Source organism: Capsicum annuum, chromosome 2, assembly GCF_002878395.1.
Source record: "Capsicum annuum cultivar UCD-10X-F1 chromosome 2, UCD10Xv1.1, whole genome shotgun sequence".
NCBI lineage: Eukaryota > Viridiplantae > Streptophyta > Magnoliopsida > Solanales > Solanaceae > Capsicum > Capsicum annuum.
In genome coordinates, this window is record NC_061112.1 from 150,369,327 (window position 1) to 150,390,343 (window position 21,017).

Sequence of the window (21,017 nt, forward strand, 5' to 3'; positions counted from 1 at the left end):
ATTGAAACAGATAGCAATATACCATAATCGACTTAAGGTGTGAGAGTTTAACTTCGCCTCCGTCATCTTAAGTCCGACCAATTTTATTTGAAGACGGTGGACATTGGCTTAAGGTGCGAGAGTTTAACTTCAACTCCGTCACCTTAAGTCCGACCAAATCTACTTGAAGATGGTGGACATCGGCTTAAGGTACAAGAGTTTAACTTCGCCTCCGTCACCTTAAGTCCGACCAATTCTACTTGAAGACGGTGGACATCGGCTTAAGGTGCGAGAGTTTAAATTCGCCTCTATCACCTTAAGTCCGACCGATTTTACTTGAAGACGATGGACATCGACTTAAGGTGCGAGAGTTTAACTTCGCCTTCGTCACCTTAAGTCCGACCAATTCTACTTGAAGACGGTGCAGTGATTTCTTTTAAGTATGGGCCCTTTTCAATGTTCAGCTTAAGGTGCAAAGGGACAAATCTTGTCCACCTTAAGGCATGAAGATTTTGATATCCTTTTAAGGATAAATCTACGAGAGGCCAACTTAAGGTGCAAAGGGACAAATTTTGTCCACCTTAAGGCATAAAAATTTTGAGATCCTTTTAAGGATAAACCCGTTAGAGGTCGGCTTAAGGTGCAAAGGGATAACTTTTGTCCACCTTAAGGCATGGAAATTTTGAGATCCTTTTAAGGATAAACCCATTAGAGGCCATCTTAAGGTGCAAAGGGACAATGTTTTTACACCTTAAGGCATGGAAGTTTCGATATACTTTTAAAGATAAGCTCGTTAGAGGCTAGTTTTAGGTGCAAAGGGATAATTTTTGTCCACCTTAAGGCATGGAAGTTTTGATGTCCTTTAAGGATAAACCTGTTAGAGGCCAGTTTAAGGTGCAAAGGGATAAATTTTGTCCATCTTAAGGCATGGAAATTTCGATATTCTTTTAAGGATAAACCCGTTAGAGACCAACTTAAGGTGCAAAGGGACAACTTTTGTCCCCCTTAAGGCGTGGAAACTTCAGTTATCCTTTTAGTTATAGGCTTGGAGAACTTTAGCATTCCAAATTCCATTGAAGGAGCTCTTTTTTTTTCGACGGGTTGCCCCCATTGAGTCACAAATATTTGGAGTAAGTCCAAAATTAAAATAGTTTCATACTTGGCGTCCATATGACAGACATTGTGGGAACATATTTTTTTGACACTCTTGCAACTGAAATCGGAATGAGATTTCAAGCGCCTACGTACCTCAATGAAGAGGATCAAGTCACAACGTAGTTCTGGGTGAGTGTTTTTTTCTGTGTGTCCTAAATTTTGCCTAGGCCGCCTCTTTTGAGGTTTTCAACCTAGCGGAATTTCTTTTTTTTTTTAGTCGTACACAGTTAATACTCTTGTGGGCCAGGATTGGACATACAGTTTGTACTCGTGCCTTAAGGAGTGTACATGCAGTTTATACTCATGCCTTAAGGAGTATCATTTCCCTTCAAGGATAGTACTTCTTCATGAACTTGGCATTGATGGGGCCAATCCTCACGCCATCTGCATCAATAACCTTATAAGCACCACTTGAATATACCTCTTGTACGACATATGGTCCATCCTACTTCGAGGTGAATTCGCCCCCAGATTTATGAGAAGTGATAATGAGCCTTCTTACTACAAGAACTTGATCTCCATCTTGGAAGCACCTCAAGCGAACCCTTTTGTTGAAAGAACGAGATAGCCAGGATTGATAGCATTCAAGATTTTGTTGAGCCTCTAGTCTCTTCTCATCAAGAGCTTCTAACTCGGCAAGACACAACTTAGCATTTTCTTCATCGATGAACCTTTCTTGAATAGCCAGTCTCAAAGAAGGTATTTGACGCTCAAGTGGTAGGACTACTTCAAATCCAAAAGCAAGTGAGTATGGGGTTGCTTGTGTTGGTGTATGGTAAGTTGTCCTATACGCCCATAAAACTTCTTCCATTCGCTCATGCCAGTCTCATTTGGATTTGGAGATGACTTTCTTCAACAAGTTGCATAGAGTCTTATTGAAGGCTTCAGCTAGACCATTGGCGGCAACATGATACATTGAAGACTTGCTCTACTTGAAGCCAAAGAGGTCACAGATCTTGTTCATCAACTTTTTATCAAACGGCTTGCCATTGTCAGTTATTATATATTGAGGGACTCCAAAGCGGCAGACGATATTCACTCGAATAAAGTTTGCAACATTTTCTTACTTTACTTCCTTGAGAGCAACAGCTTCGGCCCATTTTGAGAAGTAATCTGTCGCAGCCAAGATGTATAAATGTCCACCAGAAGACTTTGGTAGTGGACCAACAACATCCATTCCTCAAGCATTGAATAGCCAAGACGTTATAGTTGGATGTAGTGCCTATGGAGGTTGATGTATGAAATTTGCATGGAATTGGAAAGCTTTGAATCTTATCGCATAGTCCAAGCAATATTTCATCATCATTGGCCAATAATATCCCATTATTTTAATGTGAAATTGGAGCTTCGGTCCAGACTGATGTGATCCACAAAATCCCGAGTGCGCTTCTTGCAAAGCTTGAATTGCTTCTTCCTATCCCAAGCACCGTAAGAGTACTCCTTCAAATGATCTTCTGTACAGTGAGTCTTTGTAGTAAAGGAAGCAACGTGAACGATGACGAATGTCAGTCTTTCTCCTTGGATCTTCTGGAAGTATCCCATAACATAAGTAATCAATAATAGGTTATCTCCAATCTTATTTTACAGTTTCATACACGGCAACGAGGTATTCAACCTTGTTTTCCACATCCTCATCTGACGGCGGTACTTTCCATTCTTGGCGGACAGTAATTTGGGTCTGATTTGGAAGAGTTAGGGTTGAGGCCAGAGCAGCTAGGGCATCGACTTGCTTATTTTCTCTCTTTGGCACATGTTGGAGGGTTACTCCTCCAAGCCACCCCATCAACTTCTGTGCGTAATCATGGCATGGTCGCAGCTCAGACTTTCTGACTTCATAGCTTCCCCAAAGTTATTTGATCACTAATTGGGAGTCACCAAAGACTTGTAATTGCAGTTGTTTCATGTCCACTTCCATCTCAAGTTCAAGTATTAAAGCTTGATATTCAGCAACATTATTAGAGCAACGATTTATTAGGGTAAAAGAGTATGAGATGACCTCTTCTTTTGGAGTGATGAATACCACCCCGGCACCAGCTCCATTTTGATGTGCGACACCATCAAAGTACATCTTCCATGGGGGTCTAGCTTCAATGACCATTGCATCTTTTTCAGGAAGTTCATCGCTCAGTTCCCAATCATCAGGTATCGGGTGGTCTGCTAAGAAGTCAGCCAATGTTTGTCCCTTATGGCCTTTTGGGGAACATACACAATTTCAAACTGCTGAAATTAAAGGTACCATCTTGCAAGTCGGTCACTAAGGATAGGTTTTGACATTACAAACTTGATGGGATTTTTCCTAGACACGAGACGAACCACATGAGCTTGAAAGTAGTGTTTCATCTTTTGAATTGAGAAGGCCAATGTCAAACATAACTTTTCAATTGGAGAATACTTTAGCTCATTTGGTGTCATCATTCTGCTCAGATAGTAAAGAGAGTTTTCTTTGCCTTCACTATTTTCTTGAGCCAGTAGTGCTCCAACCGACCTTTCTTGTGCCGCGACGTATAGTATCAACGGCTTCCCAGGTATGGGTGCCAGAAGAACTGGAGATTTTATTAAGTACGATTTGATACTCTCAAAGGCATTACTACAAGCTTGGTCCCATTTGAAGGGAATGTTCTTCTTCATAAGACGACTAAATGGTTGACATTTTTCAGCCAGGTTTGAGATGAACCTCCTTAAATATGCTAGCCTTCCTTGAAGGCTTTTTAACTCATGAATATCCCGAGGCTCGGGCATCTTCAAAATTGTATCAATCTTAGCTTGATCAATTTCAATTCCTCGGTGTCGCACAATGAAGCCAAGAAATTTTCCTGAAGTAACTCCAAAGGCACACTTCAATGGATTCATCCTAAGTTGATATCTTCGAAGTAACTCGAATACCATTCTTAGGTCTTTTAAGTGGTCGTCTCTCTTTCTTGACTTCACCACTAGATCATCCATATAGCATTCAACATTTTTATGGAGCAGGCCGTCAAATATGTTCTGCATAGCCCTTTGATAAGTGGCGCCAGCGTTCTTCAAACTAAAAGGCATCACCTTGTAGCAATAAATACCTTTAGGCGTACGAAATTGATACGGTAAAAACTTGAAAGACATGAAATTGGCTCAAAACAGTCCAAACACACTCCAAATATAGTCCATTAATTCAGAGAATCAAGGACCCTTTTGGAGACCACTCTCGGATTCAAGAATGCAATACAAAAAGGACAATATTACAAGGTGTTTGACACCTTTGAAGCCAACAACAAACTAAGTTAACAACACAAGAATAAACCATAATGAGAACAAGAACAGCAACAACAAAAAGAGCTTTACAATACAAGATGGAAAATGGATACAAGATTACAAAAGGAAAAGGATAGATAGATAGACCACATGAAGGTATAATATTAAGAACCAAAGAATGACAACTCTTGGAGCCTTAACACTACATACAACAATAAACATATCTCTTACAAAGACACAAGATCAGAATCCACCTCTCTAGCATCAATGTTTCCAAGCAATCAACAACAAATAAAATCCACCCTATTGTTGTCTCCTAGTTTTGGTTTTGCCTCATCAAGAGAAGAGAGGACTTTGTGTTTTTCAAGTGTTTCTCACTTCAACATCCATAATAATATAAGTAAATAAAACCCTACATTGTTCTTTATATAACTATTACTAGATATAAGTTAAAATGACCAAAAAGGTCTTCAAAGAGTGGGTTGCCCATCAAGTGTAAGTTATAGGCCGATTTTGGTTTGTTTTGGGCCTCTTACACTTAAATTACACACACCAAGTCTCGAGACCAATGCTCACTCTTATAAGTCCATATCCATGATTATTCTTGTATCATTCTCTCCATCTTGAGAGAAATTTGCCCACAAATTCACGGCTTCATCTTGTTCAATTGGCCATTTCAAAAGAAACCACTCAAAACAGTCTGCAAAACATGAAGAGCCCGAAAGATCAATAATAACGAGGGATGTATAAAAAATAAGCTAAAAACATTCCATAAGATATGCACAAAAAACAGTCCATAAGCTAGCCAAAACTGAGAGCATAATGACAAAAAGTCTTGGATCGAATATCTTCATTTTTGACCCTCGACTTTCTCTCCCTCTTTAGATTGGCCTTCAATCTCATCCAACTCAAGTTTCCTTCTATCTTATAAGCATCGTCGTAGACTCCATATCCTTTGTGTCTCTCTCTACCATGTTTCTCTTTTTGGAGGTGTCGGTTTTGGGAAAAGGAAGTTTCAATCGAGAGACTCGATTTGGTAACGTAGAGCTTCGGTTGTGGAGTTTGGATGGGAGGAAATTGGCTTCCAATTCCTCCTTGTTGGAATTGATCAACTTGTGGGGGAAGTGGTCTATCTTGTTCTTAATTTTGAGGGTTATTTGGAGCTTGGCTTGTGGCATTATGTTGTGGTCTTGGAGGATTGGTCATTGGAAATAAACTTTCGGGAGTAAAAGCATGGGAGTTCCTTCGACTCTCCATTTGATCCAACCTCTCACTCATAGTTACCTCATCCGAGTCAATTTTTTTAAGACTTGAATTTTCCCTAGCAAGGTCTTGGGACAAAGCATCAAGGAGGGCCAATATGGTTTCCATTATGCCCAAGAAGTTACCTACAAAACAACAAACAAGTTAGATGTACAAGAATGGTCCTCACACTCCCTCTCTATTGTTTTGTCTCTCGAATTTTTTTTTACTTTGGTCTCACAAGTGTCATAACCTTGCTTGTACTCCGTGAGGCATTGAGGGTGGACCAAGTATTACAATGACTCAAGATAATAAGAAACACAAAGGAAGGCATACACGAAGGACGGTTTCAAAATTAACTTACAATCTAGTACTAGCTTGTAAGTTAGAAATGGAATCAACAAATGAAACTAATGAAACAACACAATGAAACTAAAAGATCAAACTTTGAGCCAAAATTGTTGCGTGAACAGTGTATATGGTGATGTGGCGGTCCACGTGGCAGTCCACTGGTGCTTCGGTTCTTGACAAATTTTAATTTCACAATTTGGACTTTGGTGGAAATTGTTCAATAGGGGGAAATACAAACTAGTCTTTGGAGCTCCTTTTTCAATTCAAATTTCAAGACTTAAACGTCTTTGACTAGACTTGTACTTTTTCTTAAAACATGGACCCTTGTTTTATGGAAAAAGGTTGAGATGTGATGTAAAGTCATTTTGGTGGTTGGGGGTCTTTCAAGATTCAACAAATACTACACCTTGTCTTTCACCTTTTTAAGATCTAAGTTCACTTTAATATTAACAAGGTGATGAATATGGTGAAGAACTTCAAGAACACAATAACCACAACAAGAACAACCAACAACAATCTCCCAGGAACAACAAGTCCACCACAACAAGGTCAACAATCTCACGGCTAAGACCACAAGAATAGCAACAACAATCGGCTAAGTTCCTTTTGTGTTGTGTTTTCGATTTTACAAAAGGTGAAGATTGTGATGAAAAAAAAAACACAACAACAATATTCCAAGATCTACAACAAAACCGCAACACAAGTCCTTCAACTCGGTCAAGGCTAGAACAACAACATCCAATCGGCCACACTTTGTTCACAACAACAATATTAACAATTCAAGCTCAAGTTTGAATCGACTCAAAGTGTTAGTAAGGAACAAAACTAACACTAAAAACACACAATATAAGTAAAAAATTCCTAGACGTAGACTCAAGAACAAATCTCGTCCAAGAAAGGCCAAGAAAACAATTTCGGCCAAGACAATAACAATGGACAGAATGCAATTTTTCTGAAATTTTCAGCTTTTCAATAATTTTTTTTTTTTTGATTTTCTAATAAGCAAGCCCAAGATTGATCTTGTAGGACAAGATCAAGCCATTCTTTGATACCAAATGATACGGTAAAAATTTGAAAGACACGAAATTGGCTCAAAACAGTCCAAACACACTAAAAAAATAGCCCACTAATTCAAAGAATCGAGGACCCTTTTGGAGACCACTCTCGGATTCAAGAATGCAATACAAGAAGGACAATATTACAAGGTGTTTGACACCTTTTCAGCCAACAACAAACTAAGTTAACAACACAAGATTAAACCACAATGAGAACAAGAACAACAACAACAACAAAAAGGGCTTCACAATACAAGATACAAAACGGATACAAGATTACAAATGGAAAAGGATAGATAGATAGACCACATGAAGTTATAATATTAAAAACCCAATAATGGTAACTATTGGACCCTTAACACTACATACAACAATAAACCTATCTCTTACAAAGACACAAGATCGAAATCCACCTCTCTAGCATCAATGTTTCCAAGCAATCAACAACAAAGAGAATCCACCCTATTGTTGTCTCCTAGTTTTGGTTTTGCCTCATCAAGAGAAGAGAGGACTTTGTGTTTTTCAAGTGTTTCTCACTTCAACATCCATAATAATTATCATACCCTATTTTTACCCGAGGTTAAAACGAGCACGACGTTATGGACTCTAAAAGAATGAAAATTTGTACGGAGTCGCCACCTAATTTTTAAGGAAAATAAGGAAACCTATTTATTAACAAATATGATTAATATTTTTAGTCTGCGAAAACCAATTTAAGATTCTAGGTAAAGGTTCAAGTTATTCCAAAGGGAAGAGGCTAGGCACCCTTCAGGATCCACAAATGTGGTAGCCGGCTAGACTAAATTTATCAAAAGAGGGAGGAGGTATAAATATATAAAATAATGTAAAAGTTGTATGTGTTAAGTATAAATTAATTCATTTGAAAAATCTAACTATTTAAAACTATGTAAATGTATATGTATGTTATAAATAAAATATATTGTTATGAAACACAGATGAAAGATATGTATAAAAATGTATAAATTACATGTGAAAAGAAAAAATATTTTGTGACATGTATGAAAAGAAGTGTGTCTTGATATGCTATGAAGAGAAAAGGTATTTACAAATAATATTTTTTACTTGATTTAAAATTTACGAAAAAACGTAAAGATTTATTTGAACAAAAGATCACAATATTTATGATGTTAATGTATGTAAACTAATCGATTAACTTAATTATTTTATGTAAACATTAATGGCCTAAGTTTTACCTAAAAGTGATGAAACTAAATGAAAGAATATCCCCGCTAGACACCCAAAGAGTAAAGTGTTCACTATTATGATATTTATACAAATATAAGAATATAAAATACAATTCAAAATTAAAAGGGCCTCTTTGACTGCAACTCCCGATGAGTATTCCAAAATAACCTGTATAAATACTTGTAAAAAAAAATGTTAGTAACAAATAAATAATAATCAAAATAAATCGAACAAGCATGTGTATATATAAGTATTTTAAAAATATAATTTTTGTTAAAAAAGTGGGCTCAGGTAAAGTCATGGCTGCGAAATGGTTGCTCAATTAATTGACCGTCCTAAATCGTTTTGCTACGAAGTGGCTGCTCAATTAATTGGCCGTCCTAAATCATCTTGCCAAAATATGAATTGTAAAATCTTGTGTTGTTTTAAAATTTCATCATCGCCTAAAAATATTTATTTTATTACGTATATATATGCGTAATAGTCCGTCTTTTGGAATTAGGCACAAGGTTCGTATACCAATCAAAGACATTTCCCTTTAGAGAACGAACAAACTGTTTGACAAGATAGTCACCGTAAGTTCCAACATTATTACATGTCTCGACAAAGTGTGCGACATGTTGTTTCGGATTACCTTTGCCCTCAAATTGTTGAAATTTGGGGGGTTGATGGCTGGCAGGCATTTTGAGGCTATCTATTCTTGCAGTGTGAGGCTTGGCATATGCAAGGGAAGGCTTGGTGACAACATCATACTTGTCTTTGAGGGTCCCTTCAATAAATTCTCTCAATTGCCCAATTGGGATCATTCCCTCAGCAGAAACTTGCACCTCTAGGAAGAAATTCGATGCTCATCGGTCATCACCTCCGACGAACTTGTGGCGAGACGTAAAAGGAAAGCTTGTAGCGTGGGGGGCGGTATTGTTGGACGGCTGTTTCAGGGAAGAAAATCGTGTGGAGGTGGCGCGTGAGATCGGATGAACTGTTGGTATCTACGGAGAAGACGAAAGCTTAAAAATGGAAACTATGTAGTAGGCGTCTGTATATATATTTATATATGTGTCATTGTTGTTGATGGTAAAAAATAAAACAAAAATGGAGGTTGTTTTCTACGTATGCATGTGTTTATGTGTTTTTATATATATTTTTGTGTATGTTTTGGAGAGAAAAATGAAATAAATAAAATATGCTTGTATATTTATGAATATGTGTGTGGGTTTGCAAAGGAAAAATATTTATGAGTTGTAAAAAATAAATATATGTGTATTTTGAAAGAGAGGAAAAAATGAACAAAAATGTGTGTCCAAAATGTGTCCTCCCATCACCTATTTATACAAAAAATTGAGCACCCTTTTTATCCAATAGATAAAGGGGTGCTCTCTCTTTTTATAATAGAACATCCTTATGTCTTTAAGTTATTGGTCAAAGGATTTTCATCCTTTTGACCAAAGAACAAAGTAATTATTCAAAGAGTAGTGTTATTGAGTGGTCGTTGTCAGATGTGACAAGACAACACTGAGTGGTCATTGTCGGACGTGACAAAACATCAAATTATTAGACTGCACAAAAATCATTGATCCGACTCAGCGTTTGAGGACTATAAAATATAGATGTTGAATGAAAAAATGTAAAGAATATTAAAATTATTAAAATATAATTAATTTATATATATTTTAATAATTTTAAAAAATGTCGTGCACGTATGCGGGTGATTGTAAAATATTAAGAACGATAATGAATTGATAAAAATCCTTAAATTAAAAAAATTATTAATAAATTATAAAAAATTAAAATATGGTAAAAAATTGATCAAAATCCTAAAGAAAGGATAATTATCAATAATTTATCAAACAATTGTAAAAAGATGTGAAAATTATGCTTCGTGCCCTTTAACGAACAAAAAGCTTGAAAACGTTAATTTTAGGCATGGAGAGCAAAAATTGAGTGTCAACAAGACCTTCAATTGCCTTTGTCAGATTCGTAAGCTGCTCCTCCATAGACGAGGCATCAGTTACCATTGCTTGCATGATCACCGGAGATGTTGGAGAGTAACACGGATTATCACATAAGTTGATTTTTGAAGTGCTTAGCTTACGTGGTGTAAGTGGAGATGATGTATTTGTTGAACACCATTGCTCTTGGCTTAGAGTATTTAGAACCGGAATGCTCAAGTAGAGCTAAAGTCTTTTTCAGTGATTCGGCCACACTGCTTCCTTATTCTGAAGCACTTGCATTGGATTTCGTTCCTTTCAAGGTTGAAGATCCAAAAACTGGAGCTGGAACGGACGACACTAGATGTGTTTATTATCCTAGCAAGCCTGCCTTGCTTCTTGTGACAGCTCCCAGGCTTCCGAAAGTAACACCAAGGATGCTTTCTACTTCAGCAGAGAACTTTGAATCTGCAGCCTTGGAAGCAGTTGATTGAGAATTGACCTTCTTGGAAGTCATTTCGTTGTTCTTAAAGTTTGAAGTATGAAAAGTTGAGATGAGAGGTAGAGATTGTCCCACTGGGCGTGCCAATTTATTTGCAACATAATTTAAATTTATGGAAAATAAATTTTAACTACAAACAAAAATATGAAGAAACAAGAACTTTTTATTGATAAACGATTGTGGTTACAAATCTGTTCTTTTCTCCGTAATTCGAGGGCCGTTAGTGGCTTATTCTCGAACATAGGATGATCTATTTATGAATATCCCATGATTTTTTGGGATATTGGAGATCCGATCTTTTTACGAATACCCATCAGCTTATGGGATATTCAAGATGGTTGATCTTTTTACGAATACTCATGAGTTTATGGGATATTCAAGATGTCTGTTTCAGGGAACATGTTACCCTTTAAATAGGCGAGATTTAGGGTAAAGTAACCTTCTAGAAATCTAACAGAAATTGGATTCTTATTGAAGAGTCAATAAAGATTTCATCTTTATGCGGTGGCTACAGATTTGCAGATCTGATTTATGAGAGAAGAGATGAAGGACAGATTTGGTCCCACTGGGCGTGCCAGAATTTGTTGGACAGTAAAATTCTCGAATGCGAAAAATAAATAATTCAAGACAAGAAAAATATATTGCAACAATCAATTTATTGATTTCAATACGAGTGTTACAATCTCTATGAATCCTCTGATTCGCCTTTTCAAATATAAATTCAAGGGCTTAAAGCTTAATCTTGAATTTGAACTTGGTTTGCAGACTCGAAGGACTTTATCTTAACTTGTGCTTGAATTCAAGGGCTTTTGAGCTTGTTCTTGAATATTGCGGTCTTGATCTTGAGTCTTGACGAACTTGATTTGAATGCTTGAGCTTTTTAGAGAAATAACGACGTTTGATCCACGAGTTTTCTCTTGCTACTTGTTAGAATTCTGGGGTCTGGGTTCTTTTTCTGAATTATGAGGCCCCTATTTATAGTTGTAGGAAAAAAAGAGTCATGATGAATATGGACTTCCTTTGACCAATCAGATTTAAGTGATGTTGCGTCTTTTATGGGCTTTTATTTCATGGGCCTACTGCATCAGTTTGACACGTGGCACGGTCCTATTGGCTCCTTCACTTGACTTGGCATGCCACGTCATTTGACACGTGGCGCTTATTTGGGCCTCTAGAATATGACAATATCTTGGGCTTAGTAAAGTGGGTTCATCATTTGTAACCCAAATTAATGGACTATTCTAATAAATATTGGGTCTTATTTAAATCCATACCTATTCGGACTTAAATAAATAATTCAATTATATTAATCCGCAATATTTATTTGGGACTAATATATTTTGAATTTAATATAATTCAAATTTTGTACGAATTTAAATTTAATAAAATTACATCGCTCATAGGTTCATTCTTTTTTAAATGGACTAAAACGAAAAGTAGATCATTTGTTTTTCAAAACGGAGGGACTACCAGGTATACTGAGTCGGCCATTTTCTAGATTATTATGGGCACAGTGAAGAGCTTTAATATATTGATATGTCGTTTTTAGAAGAAAAGCGTTGAAAAGATATCAAATTAGAGGCGTGACCCTTTTCATTTTCCCATTTTCAACCTAAGCAAAGCAACTATAAATTGATCAAACTGACGTGTTTAAACTAAAAATACATAAGTAAAAATCAGCCAAAAGCCCAAAACCCATAACTTCCTTTTCCATAAATATTCGTCGCTTTTCCTTTTATTTATTAAAAAAATAGCTTTTAAATATTTTAACTAAAGAACAATGTTTATCATCACTTTTTAACTGTTCATATTTATTAGTATCAATTTTAACACTTCTATCCAAACACTTTATATAATATCTAGGAACGTTTTATGATCATAAAGGGGAACTAACTTTTACGTTTATAAAAAGTAGCCAATAAAAACAGTCTAATTGAGGTTTAGTAATTAATTATGACACATGATTAATTATAAGGCATCATAAGAAAAAGTTCAGCCCAGAGGTGGATCCAGAATTTCAAACTTGTGGATTTCCAAGGGCTCCTTTTTTACCACTAAGCTATTCCTTGGTTTAGTTATAGGTTCTCACCTATTAATATTTATAACTTTTGACGATTTTTCTATGTAATTTTAAGTCTTAAGGTAGCAGGTATGGGTTCTCGGGAACCCACACCTTCTACTCTACATCCGCCACTGGTTCAGCCTAGATCTGTGTTTATGATCGAGATTTTAAAAAGGAAAGACCTTAAAAGTGACTGAATTTACGTTCTATAGTGAAAGGAGTTTCAGTGTGTGCATTATCAAGTGGAGACCTTTTACATAATCATAATACTCATCTTAATCCAAATGTATATGATGAGCCATATCTAATCTAAGTCAATTTGTGATGTTAATCATTTTTTATCATGTGATCGATAAAAATAGAATGATTAAAGATAAATTTAGCTATATATAATACTGTCAACATATTGTGATGATAAAAAATGACTCTGAATATAACTAACGGGTTCATTCTTGTCGCAGGTGTAATCTTACAAATAAGTTATGATTGTCTTTAATTATACTTTTTTCATATATTTGACCTTAGTTATTATCAAACACAAAACCAGATATCGTGGTTTGTTGTCTTTAATGCGTATTTATCATTGCTGTGCAAAATAATTCACATTTTAATTTTCTAGAATTGATTTAACTAATCTTTGCGGTTCAAGTTGATGAGATTAACTCAATTTTCCAAAATTAAAATTTAAATATTTAAAAATTATATGAAAAATACTATAAAGCGTAATTCTTCTTATATCAATATAGTAAAAAGATACATTTTAAAATATTGACTAAAACTCATACTTCCTCCATTTTAAAATAATTGAATTGTTGGGGTATGACACACCCCTTGAGAAATATTTTTAGGTCATAGCTGTAGGTTATTTTTCACTATCATCTTTTAATTATTTTTAAATCACTCTCCTAGAAAATGTGGAGTACTTAAAAACCTCTTTAAATAAAGGGTTAAAACTAAAAGAAATTTTCAACATTTTTCTTGAAGAATGAACAATTCATTTATTTTTTTTGGACATTGAAAAATAACTCAACAATTCATTTATTTTGCAATAGAGGGAGTATAATTTAACTCTTGAAAAATTAAACATGACAAGTATTTTACTCTCTCCGTTCAACAAAATTTTTTCATTATTAACTTGACATATATGTTAAGAAATTATAAATAATAAAAATAATTTTATTATATTATATTTTAAATATAATAAATTTAATATCTTAAAAAATAGATTAAATAACGAATAACATTTAATAGTAAAGATAAAATAGAAGAAAGAGTAAATCTATTTTTAGGAGTATTCTATTGGACAGAGGGAGTAGAAGGGAGCAATAATTTGTTTCTCCTAAACCCTACGGTCAAGGAATCATATTTGCATTACTCGGTTCTTATTGATATGATATATATTTATTTTAAAAAATTATTTTGTTCTTATTGATTTGATATATATTTAATTAAAAAAATTAATTAATGATATATTTTATTAATTAATTTTGATAATAATATTTTGAAACTTTCTATATTATATAATTATTTAATATTAAAAATAATCCTATAAAACTTTTAAAATTTGTTAAAATAAAAAACAAAATAAAATTTTAATCCAAAGATCAAGTTCAATGAAGCTGATGGAGTATAAAACCGACAGATAATTAACATATCAAATATCGTGAACTCATAAATATACTTGAAAGAACAACCATGTTGTGGTGCAGTGGATCCTTAACCAGAGGTCGAAGATTCGATCCTAGGTATGGAGAAAATTTTGTTAGGGAGCTCTACCCTCCGAATGGGGCCCTACGCGACGCGGATCCGAATTAGTCATGCTCAAATGCAGGTATCAGATACCGGATGGGAAACCAAAAAAAATATAATTAGAAAGAAAATTCTGTCTATCCATCAATATTTATTTATGTTACTAAAAATTAGATGTCCAATAATTTTTATCAAAATTTAATTACTTTTAGTCATTTTATCATTACTATTAAATATTAGTATTCAATGTATTAAATTTATTATATATTAAATATGATATAATAATTTTTTTTATTATTATTTATTACTTCTTTCGTTCGCGATTACTTGTCATATTTTGACTTGACACATTCATTAAGAAAAATAATTGATAACATAGCTATTTAATTATAGTAACCCTATTAAATGATGTTTATAATTTAAAGAAAAAATTAATGCTAAGGATAAAATAGAAAAAAAGAAGTTTTTTCTTAATATGTCAAAATAATTAAAAAAAATAAAAAATTAGTGAGAAGTAAAAGTAAATGAAAAAGGTAATTAAATTTATGTGACAAGAAAATAGTGAAAAATTATTGTTGGCAGAAGATAGCAAATCAAAAAGCTCATTAAAGAACTATGACTACCTTTAAGAAGATTTGTCCCTTTTCACGCTTTTCAAATTCTAAAATAAATAAACTTTGACTGCTATTTTAGTTTTCTAAGTATTGTTTCACCGTTGATGTTAGAATTACATTTTATAATATTTTTATATTAGATGGTGAATTAATTAAGTTCTATTTAGCTCTTAAAATTTGTTGATCCTCAATTAATATGTGCTAATTAAATTGTATTCACATGAATTGAAATCGAAGAACTATTTAGTTTCTTTAATACTAGCAATTTTTGCAATGTCGCTATAATGTTGAAAATGCATAATTATAACAAGCTTGAAAATCCAAAATTATTATTTATGATTTGGTCAACTTAGAAATGATGCATTGATAGTTTGGTAAACAAAAATTAATTGGTAGGGGAATATTATTTTTTCATTGGTAGGGGAAAGATTACTCATTTACTGAAAATACTTTTTTTGTTATTGGTAGAGGATAGATTACCCATTTATTGAAAATTTATTGGAACTCATTTATTTTGTTTAATTAGATTAGATTACGCGGATGCCAAAGCTACCTAAGAAAATTAACTTTCATTAAATAACTTGCAGTTAGCTTTTATTTGTCATCAATTTCTTGTTTGACTTCTATCTTTATGTGTTATTTTTGATATATCACACACACAAAAAAAAAAAAAAAAAAATCTTTTTTCTATTTTTAAAATTTAACATTAATTGTTTATTTTCTAAACTAATTTTAGGAAATAATAATAACAATTAATTATTAAAAATATTATAATAAAATAGTTATATTTATAATTATTTTCTTAATAAAAGCGTAGTATTCTTTTGAGAGCATGTAATTATGAATAGTACCGTTTTACCATTAATACTATAATCAACGCGGTTTGAATAAAAACATAGAAATTTCCTTTTTCGCACAATTGCACAGGCAGACACGCTTACTGCTCAATTCCAAAATATGTTCACTCAGAAAATTTGTTAAAATAGGATCGTTACAAAAATAATTTGACAGAGTCTACTGCATAATATGCACAAATTAAAGAGCTAAAATTAGGAAATATATACAATTTTAAACATACACTAATCGATTTCATGAGTAAATTAGACAATACGTACTTAGGAAGATGATCCCACAATGGTTGAATTTACCCCTTTCTTGATCATGAAACGTATTAAACTTAAATAAAATGGTGAGAATTCATATGATTAAAACCACAATGTATGTATTATTTTGGAGTCAATTATACCTTTACTGTTAATTAATTATCTCGTATCTGAAGCTTCTTCATGGTTAAGAGTAAGTACAAACACAAATGTTCCAAGGGATCGTTTGATTGGTGGGACGAGAGTTGGAATATACAAGAATATCTCGAGTTGAACTATTTCATAGAATTATTTTATTCCACCTTATATAAGATAAAAGAAATATGTAAATTCTCTTTTTAACCCCATTTTACCCCTATAAATCTATTTTTAGTGGTACCATACCTATTTCCACCTCACCCCCCACTCTCCCAACATTGGAGTATGCAGAGAATAAGCAACAAGAAGAGGACTTGTCAACTGATAAATTCCAATTCCGATTCTAATGTCCATTTTTCTATAACTAACTCAAAATTCTCCTCTCTCATTATTCAACATTAAACCCATTGTTAGGCCAATTTATGGTCACTAGTACCTTTCATTCTCTCTCCCTTCTCTTAAATCTCTAAAATCCTCACAGTTAGGTCAGTTCTCAATTTATCAACCCCACAAAATTTTCTTTCAAAAATTTTCAACTTAGTTTATATTTGTTTACAGGTGCTGTGTCGGTTTCTTGCTCTGCAAAATTCAAAATTGCTATGAGTTTTCCTTCAGTTTTCCTCTGTTTCTTTACTTCAAACTAAATTTTTCGCAGTTGGGCGTTGTTAAAAGCCATGGCTGATTCAGAAACTCCTTCTTGGTTTATCTGAATATGGATTTTTATTATAGGTTTTTGTATCAGAATTTGTTCTTGTTACTTGCTACTCTCTTTATCTCTGTTTTCTTCCATCTGCTTCCTCTCTTCACTTCCATCCCTACATTGTTCCTCAGGTATTATATTTTGCCTTTTTAGTAATTTTTTAATTATTTTTTTTTTGTGTGTAATTTTCAGTTTAATTTATTTGTTTTTGGAATTGTAGATTAAGAAGGGGTGATGCTGCTTTGGATAATTCAGAGTTTTCTGATGCTCCGGCTAAAGAAAACGACAAAAAAATATCCGACAATGTGATGGTCGAGGAAGAATTAGAACCAAAGTTTGAAGCTTTTGAGGATGTTTTTGAGCGTATGGATTCGGACAAGAATGATGATAGGCAGAACACTGAGTTTTGTTTTAAGTTTAAGTTCCCAACGTATGAGGAGTTCAGTAAAAACAAGACAGAAACTGGTGAACTTATTGTCTCTGATGCTGTACAAGAAAAGTGTTTTAGCAGCTTAATTCAAGAACCTAAAGAATTTGGTTGTGGTATGAAAGGTGTGTTTGATTTGGACGATGAAGGCAGGGAAGAAGTAATACATGATAAAATAGACGGCATTCAGGAGGAAGAGGTGCACGCAAACTGGCACGGGCACCAAGGTTGTCAAAAGGAAATTGAAGGATCAGATACTGTGTGCAAACAATTTTTGGGTGAAGCAGATTTTCCTGATGAGTTTTTGTTTCAATCAGAGAAAGATTCATCGGGTACGGATTCAGATACTGTATCAGTTGGTTTTGAGCCTATGCGTTCGCTTATGAGCAGGTTAGTAAATTCCTACAGTGATGGCTTCTTGTCAGATGAAGATTTTGGAGGTGAATTTGAGCTTGATCCTTTGAATGATATCGATTCAGACTTGAAAAATCTTGAAATGTCTGAAGAAAACCTCGAATCTACTGATTTCGAGGACAGTGATAGTGATATAAACGAAGAGTTAAGGAAATTAGAACAAGAGGAGGCGAAAAACGACTCAGAATTTCTGTCACAGAATGATTTTCATGAAGATTTGGGCATGGTTAAAAGTTCAGAATTTGTTACAGAATTTGTTAAAGAAGATGACAAGTTAATAAATGGTCCACAAGAGTCTGAAAATCTCAAGTCAAAAAACACAGCTATTGCTGACACTTCTCAGGATGCAAACAAATTAGAGTCCCTGTGGGAACATCAAGAATTGATTGAGCAATTAAAGATGGAAATTCGAAAAGTCAGGGCCACGGGTCTGCCTACTATTCTGGAAGAATCCGAGTGTCCAACAATGGACGAATTACAACCATGGAAGATCGATGAAATGCTTCATCGTGAAGATTCTATGAGCGAACTTCACAAATTCTACAAGAGTTACAGAGAGAAAATGCGGAAATTTGATATCTTGACGTATCAGAAGATGTATGCAATAGGTCAGTAACAACTCTATACTACGTAATTTCTTTTTTACATAACTACTGTCACTTGTCGGCGTATAAAAGTTAAAATCTTTTTTAATTAGTAGGTACACCAGGACTTGTGTCCACGGTCATCATCATGTTTCATCGCTTTCAACCAATTAGTAATCAGTGTAAGAGGAAAAAAAGTTGCTCACCTTTAATTAAAGTTTAATTCAGGACCCACAAAATCTGGTTAGCTTAGGCTCCTGAAACTTATAATAACAGGAAAAATTCAATGCATTGGATCCATGATGTAAGAAACAAGTTGGCCCCAGTGAAAAAAGGCTTACTACCTTTTTCCTATTTTATGTTGTCGTCCATATGAAAAAGAAAAGGTTAGGTAATGATACTCTCACACACATTTGACAAACAACATATTTGGTGCAATCACAAGTGGGGTTTGGAGAGGAAAAGATGTACGCAGACCTTACTAATAACTGTATTTGTGGAGTAAAAATGTATATTCCATTTGAATAAGTCAGATGTGTTGTTTTTAATGTTTATTAGTAATATGAACAAGAGGAAGTTTACACAATAAGTTCCAAGATGTCCTAATTATAAAGTACTACTGTACTTGCTAGAAGTGTGTATGTTTTTTTCTTTTATCTCTGTCTAAACAGAATACACAAGTAAAAGAACATAAAAATGTCTATACTTTTGTGTAAGATCATATCTGGAAAGCTAAGCTTTTTATACTTTGATGATTCATACCTACAAGTTTGTTGGCCAACAACAGACAATGATTAAGATAATATCTTGACCTAAAATTCTAATTTTCTTTTTAGGTATTGACCGAAATCATAGTTTAATTCTCCAAAAATCTCCGTCTAGTTGCCGCGCGGAATACTCACTTCTTTTAATAAAATGTCGGTGCATGTAACTTAAATCTTTTTTTAATCATTAGCTGCTCTAATCCGAAATTTTTGACAGGTTATCTGCAGAAAGATCCACTAAAAGATCCACTGCAGTTAGTCTTCAACCAGAAATCTACAGGTCCAACACTAAAATCCCTTCTCTCACAAAATATTAGGCTCTTCAAACATAAAAGTCATGACTTTGATCCAATGGTTAAGTTTATCAAAGAATTGCAGAGTGATTTTGAAGTGATATACGTCGGCCAGATGTGCCTTTCTTGGGAATTTTTGCACTGGCAATATATGAAGGCTTTAAATTTGTGGGATTCTGATCCACGTGGGATCCGAAAATATAATGAAATTGCTGGAGAGTTCCAACAGTTTCAAGTGCTCATGCAAAGATTTATAGAAAATGAACCTTTTCAAGGGCCTAGAGTTCAATACTTTATCAAGAGCCGATATGATCTTCGTAATCTTCTTCAAGTTCCTGTTATTCGAGGTTAGTATCTTTTTGACTTTTGTTGCTGATTGTTGTTAGAGAAGAGACAATCTAGTGTATTTAAACTTGAAAATGACATGCAGATGACAGAGTGAAGAACAGAAACAAGGCAAGAACAAAAGAGAAAACTGACTATCCAATTACAAGTGACATGCTTGTGGAGATACTGGAAGAATCAATACGAATATTTTGGCGATTTATCAGATCTGATAAAGATTGCTACAGCGTGATGGCGAAAGGTCAAAAGGGAATTCATCCAACAGAGGTTCAAGAACAAGAGGAGTTGGAGTTTTTACTGGAGGTCAGAAAAAATCTTGAAAAGGTCAGTTTATAAGGCTATATCTATTTATCTCAAAGTTTAAGCTGTTAGAGAGCGTATATTTAGCTTTGATGTTTGGAATGTACGCTGACATGGATTGGTCTAATTTCATATTTTTCACGAAATGCAGAAGGAGAAGAAGCTGCAGGATGTTTTGAAAAGTGGAAATTGCATACTGAGGAAGTTCAGGAAGAACAGAGAAGAGGAGGAGTCAGATCATGTACTCTATTTTTTCTCTCAAGTAGACATGAAATTAGTGTCTAGGGTTCTCAACATGTCAAGGCTAACGAAAGATCAACTAGTGTGGTGTCACAATAAATTAAGCAGGATTAGTTTTGCACATAGGAAAATACAAGTAGAGCCCTCTTTTTTGCTCTTCCCTTGTTAATACTAGTCAAATTTTTTAGTATCAATTACGCCAACAAATTTTCTTTCACATTGTTGTCATTTTGTATACTTCTAGATTGTCAATCATCTACTAGTAAATATGAACGAGTGGAAACATAAAGATAGGTACTATATATCTTTCGGCCGTGAAAGGAGGTAGCTCGTCTATTTATCTTTTATTGTAGGAAGTTTCTCCAACTCCAAAGATTTGACTTTGGGAACTCTAAAGATAACTTCTGATCAACATGAAGTGATATGTTGGGAAAGTTTATTTCTTGCAATTGGACTAACTGTATCATTTTCTGTAATCTAAAGGTGAAAATGAAAAGAAAAGGGACAAGAGAGAATGAACTCGCATACTCATAATTTCCCTCTATTTTTATTTTTTTGATAATCGTTGTGTCTATGTCAACTTTCATGTACCTCAACTAAATCCACGGGACACCTTTCAACCTGAGAACTTAGGCTCT

The 21,017-nt window shown here is 34.1% G+C and overlaps 1 protein-coding gene across 1 annotated transcript; it reads left to right on the forward strand.

Annotated features, from left to right (window-relative positions):
• Positions 1-16,545: 16,545 nt before the first annotated feature.
• LOC107860532 lies at positions 16,546-20,735 on the forward strand. The gene is made up of 5 exons (XM_016705920.2): positions 16,546-17,143; positions 17,233-18,461; positions 19,419-19,841; positions 19,925-20,163; positions 20,291-20,735. Exons 1-5 carry the CDS (start codon positions 17,025-17,027, stop codon positions 20,546-20,548), a joined length of 2,268 nt encoding a protein of 755 aa, XP_016561406.2. The 5' UTR covers positions 16,546-17,024; the 3' UTR covers positions 20,549-20,735.
• The last annotated feature ends 282 nt before the right edge of the window (positions 20,736-21,017 follow it).

Coding starts and splice junctions, on each gene's coding strand:
- LOC107860532 (XM_016705920.2), top strand. CDS start 17,025: ATGGATTTTTATTATAGGTTTTTGTATCAGAATTTGTTCTTGTTACTT. Junction 17,144..17,232: donor ATCCCTACATTGTTCCTCAG/GTATTATATTTT, acceptor TTGGAATTGTAG/ATTAAGAAGGGGTGATGCTG. Junction 18,462..19,418: donor TCAGAAGATGTATGCAATAG/GTCAGTAACAAC, acceptor AATTTTTGACAG/GTTATCTGCAGAAAGATCCA.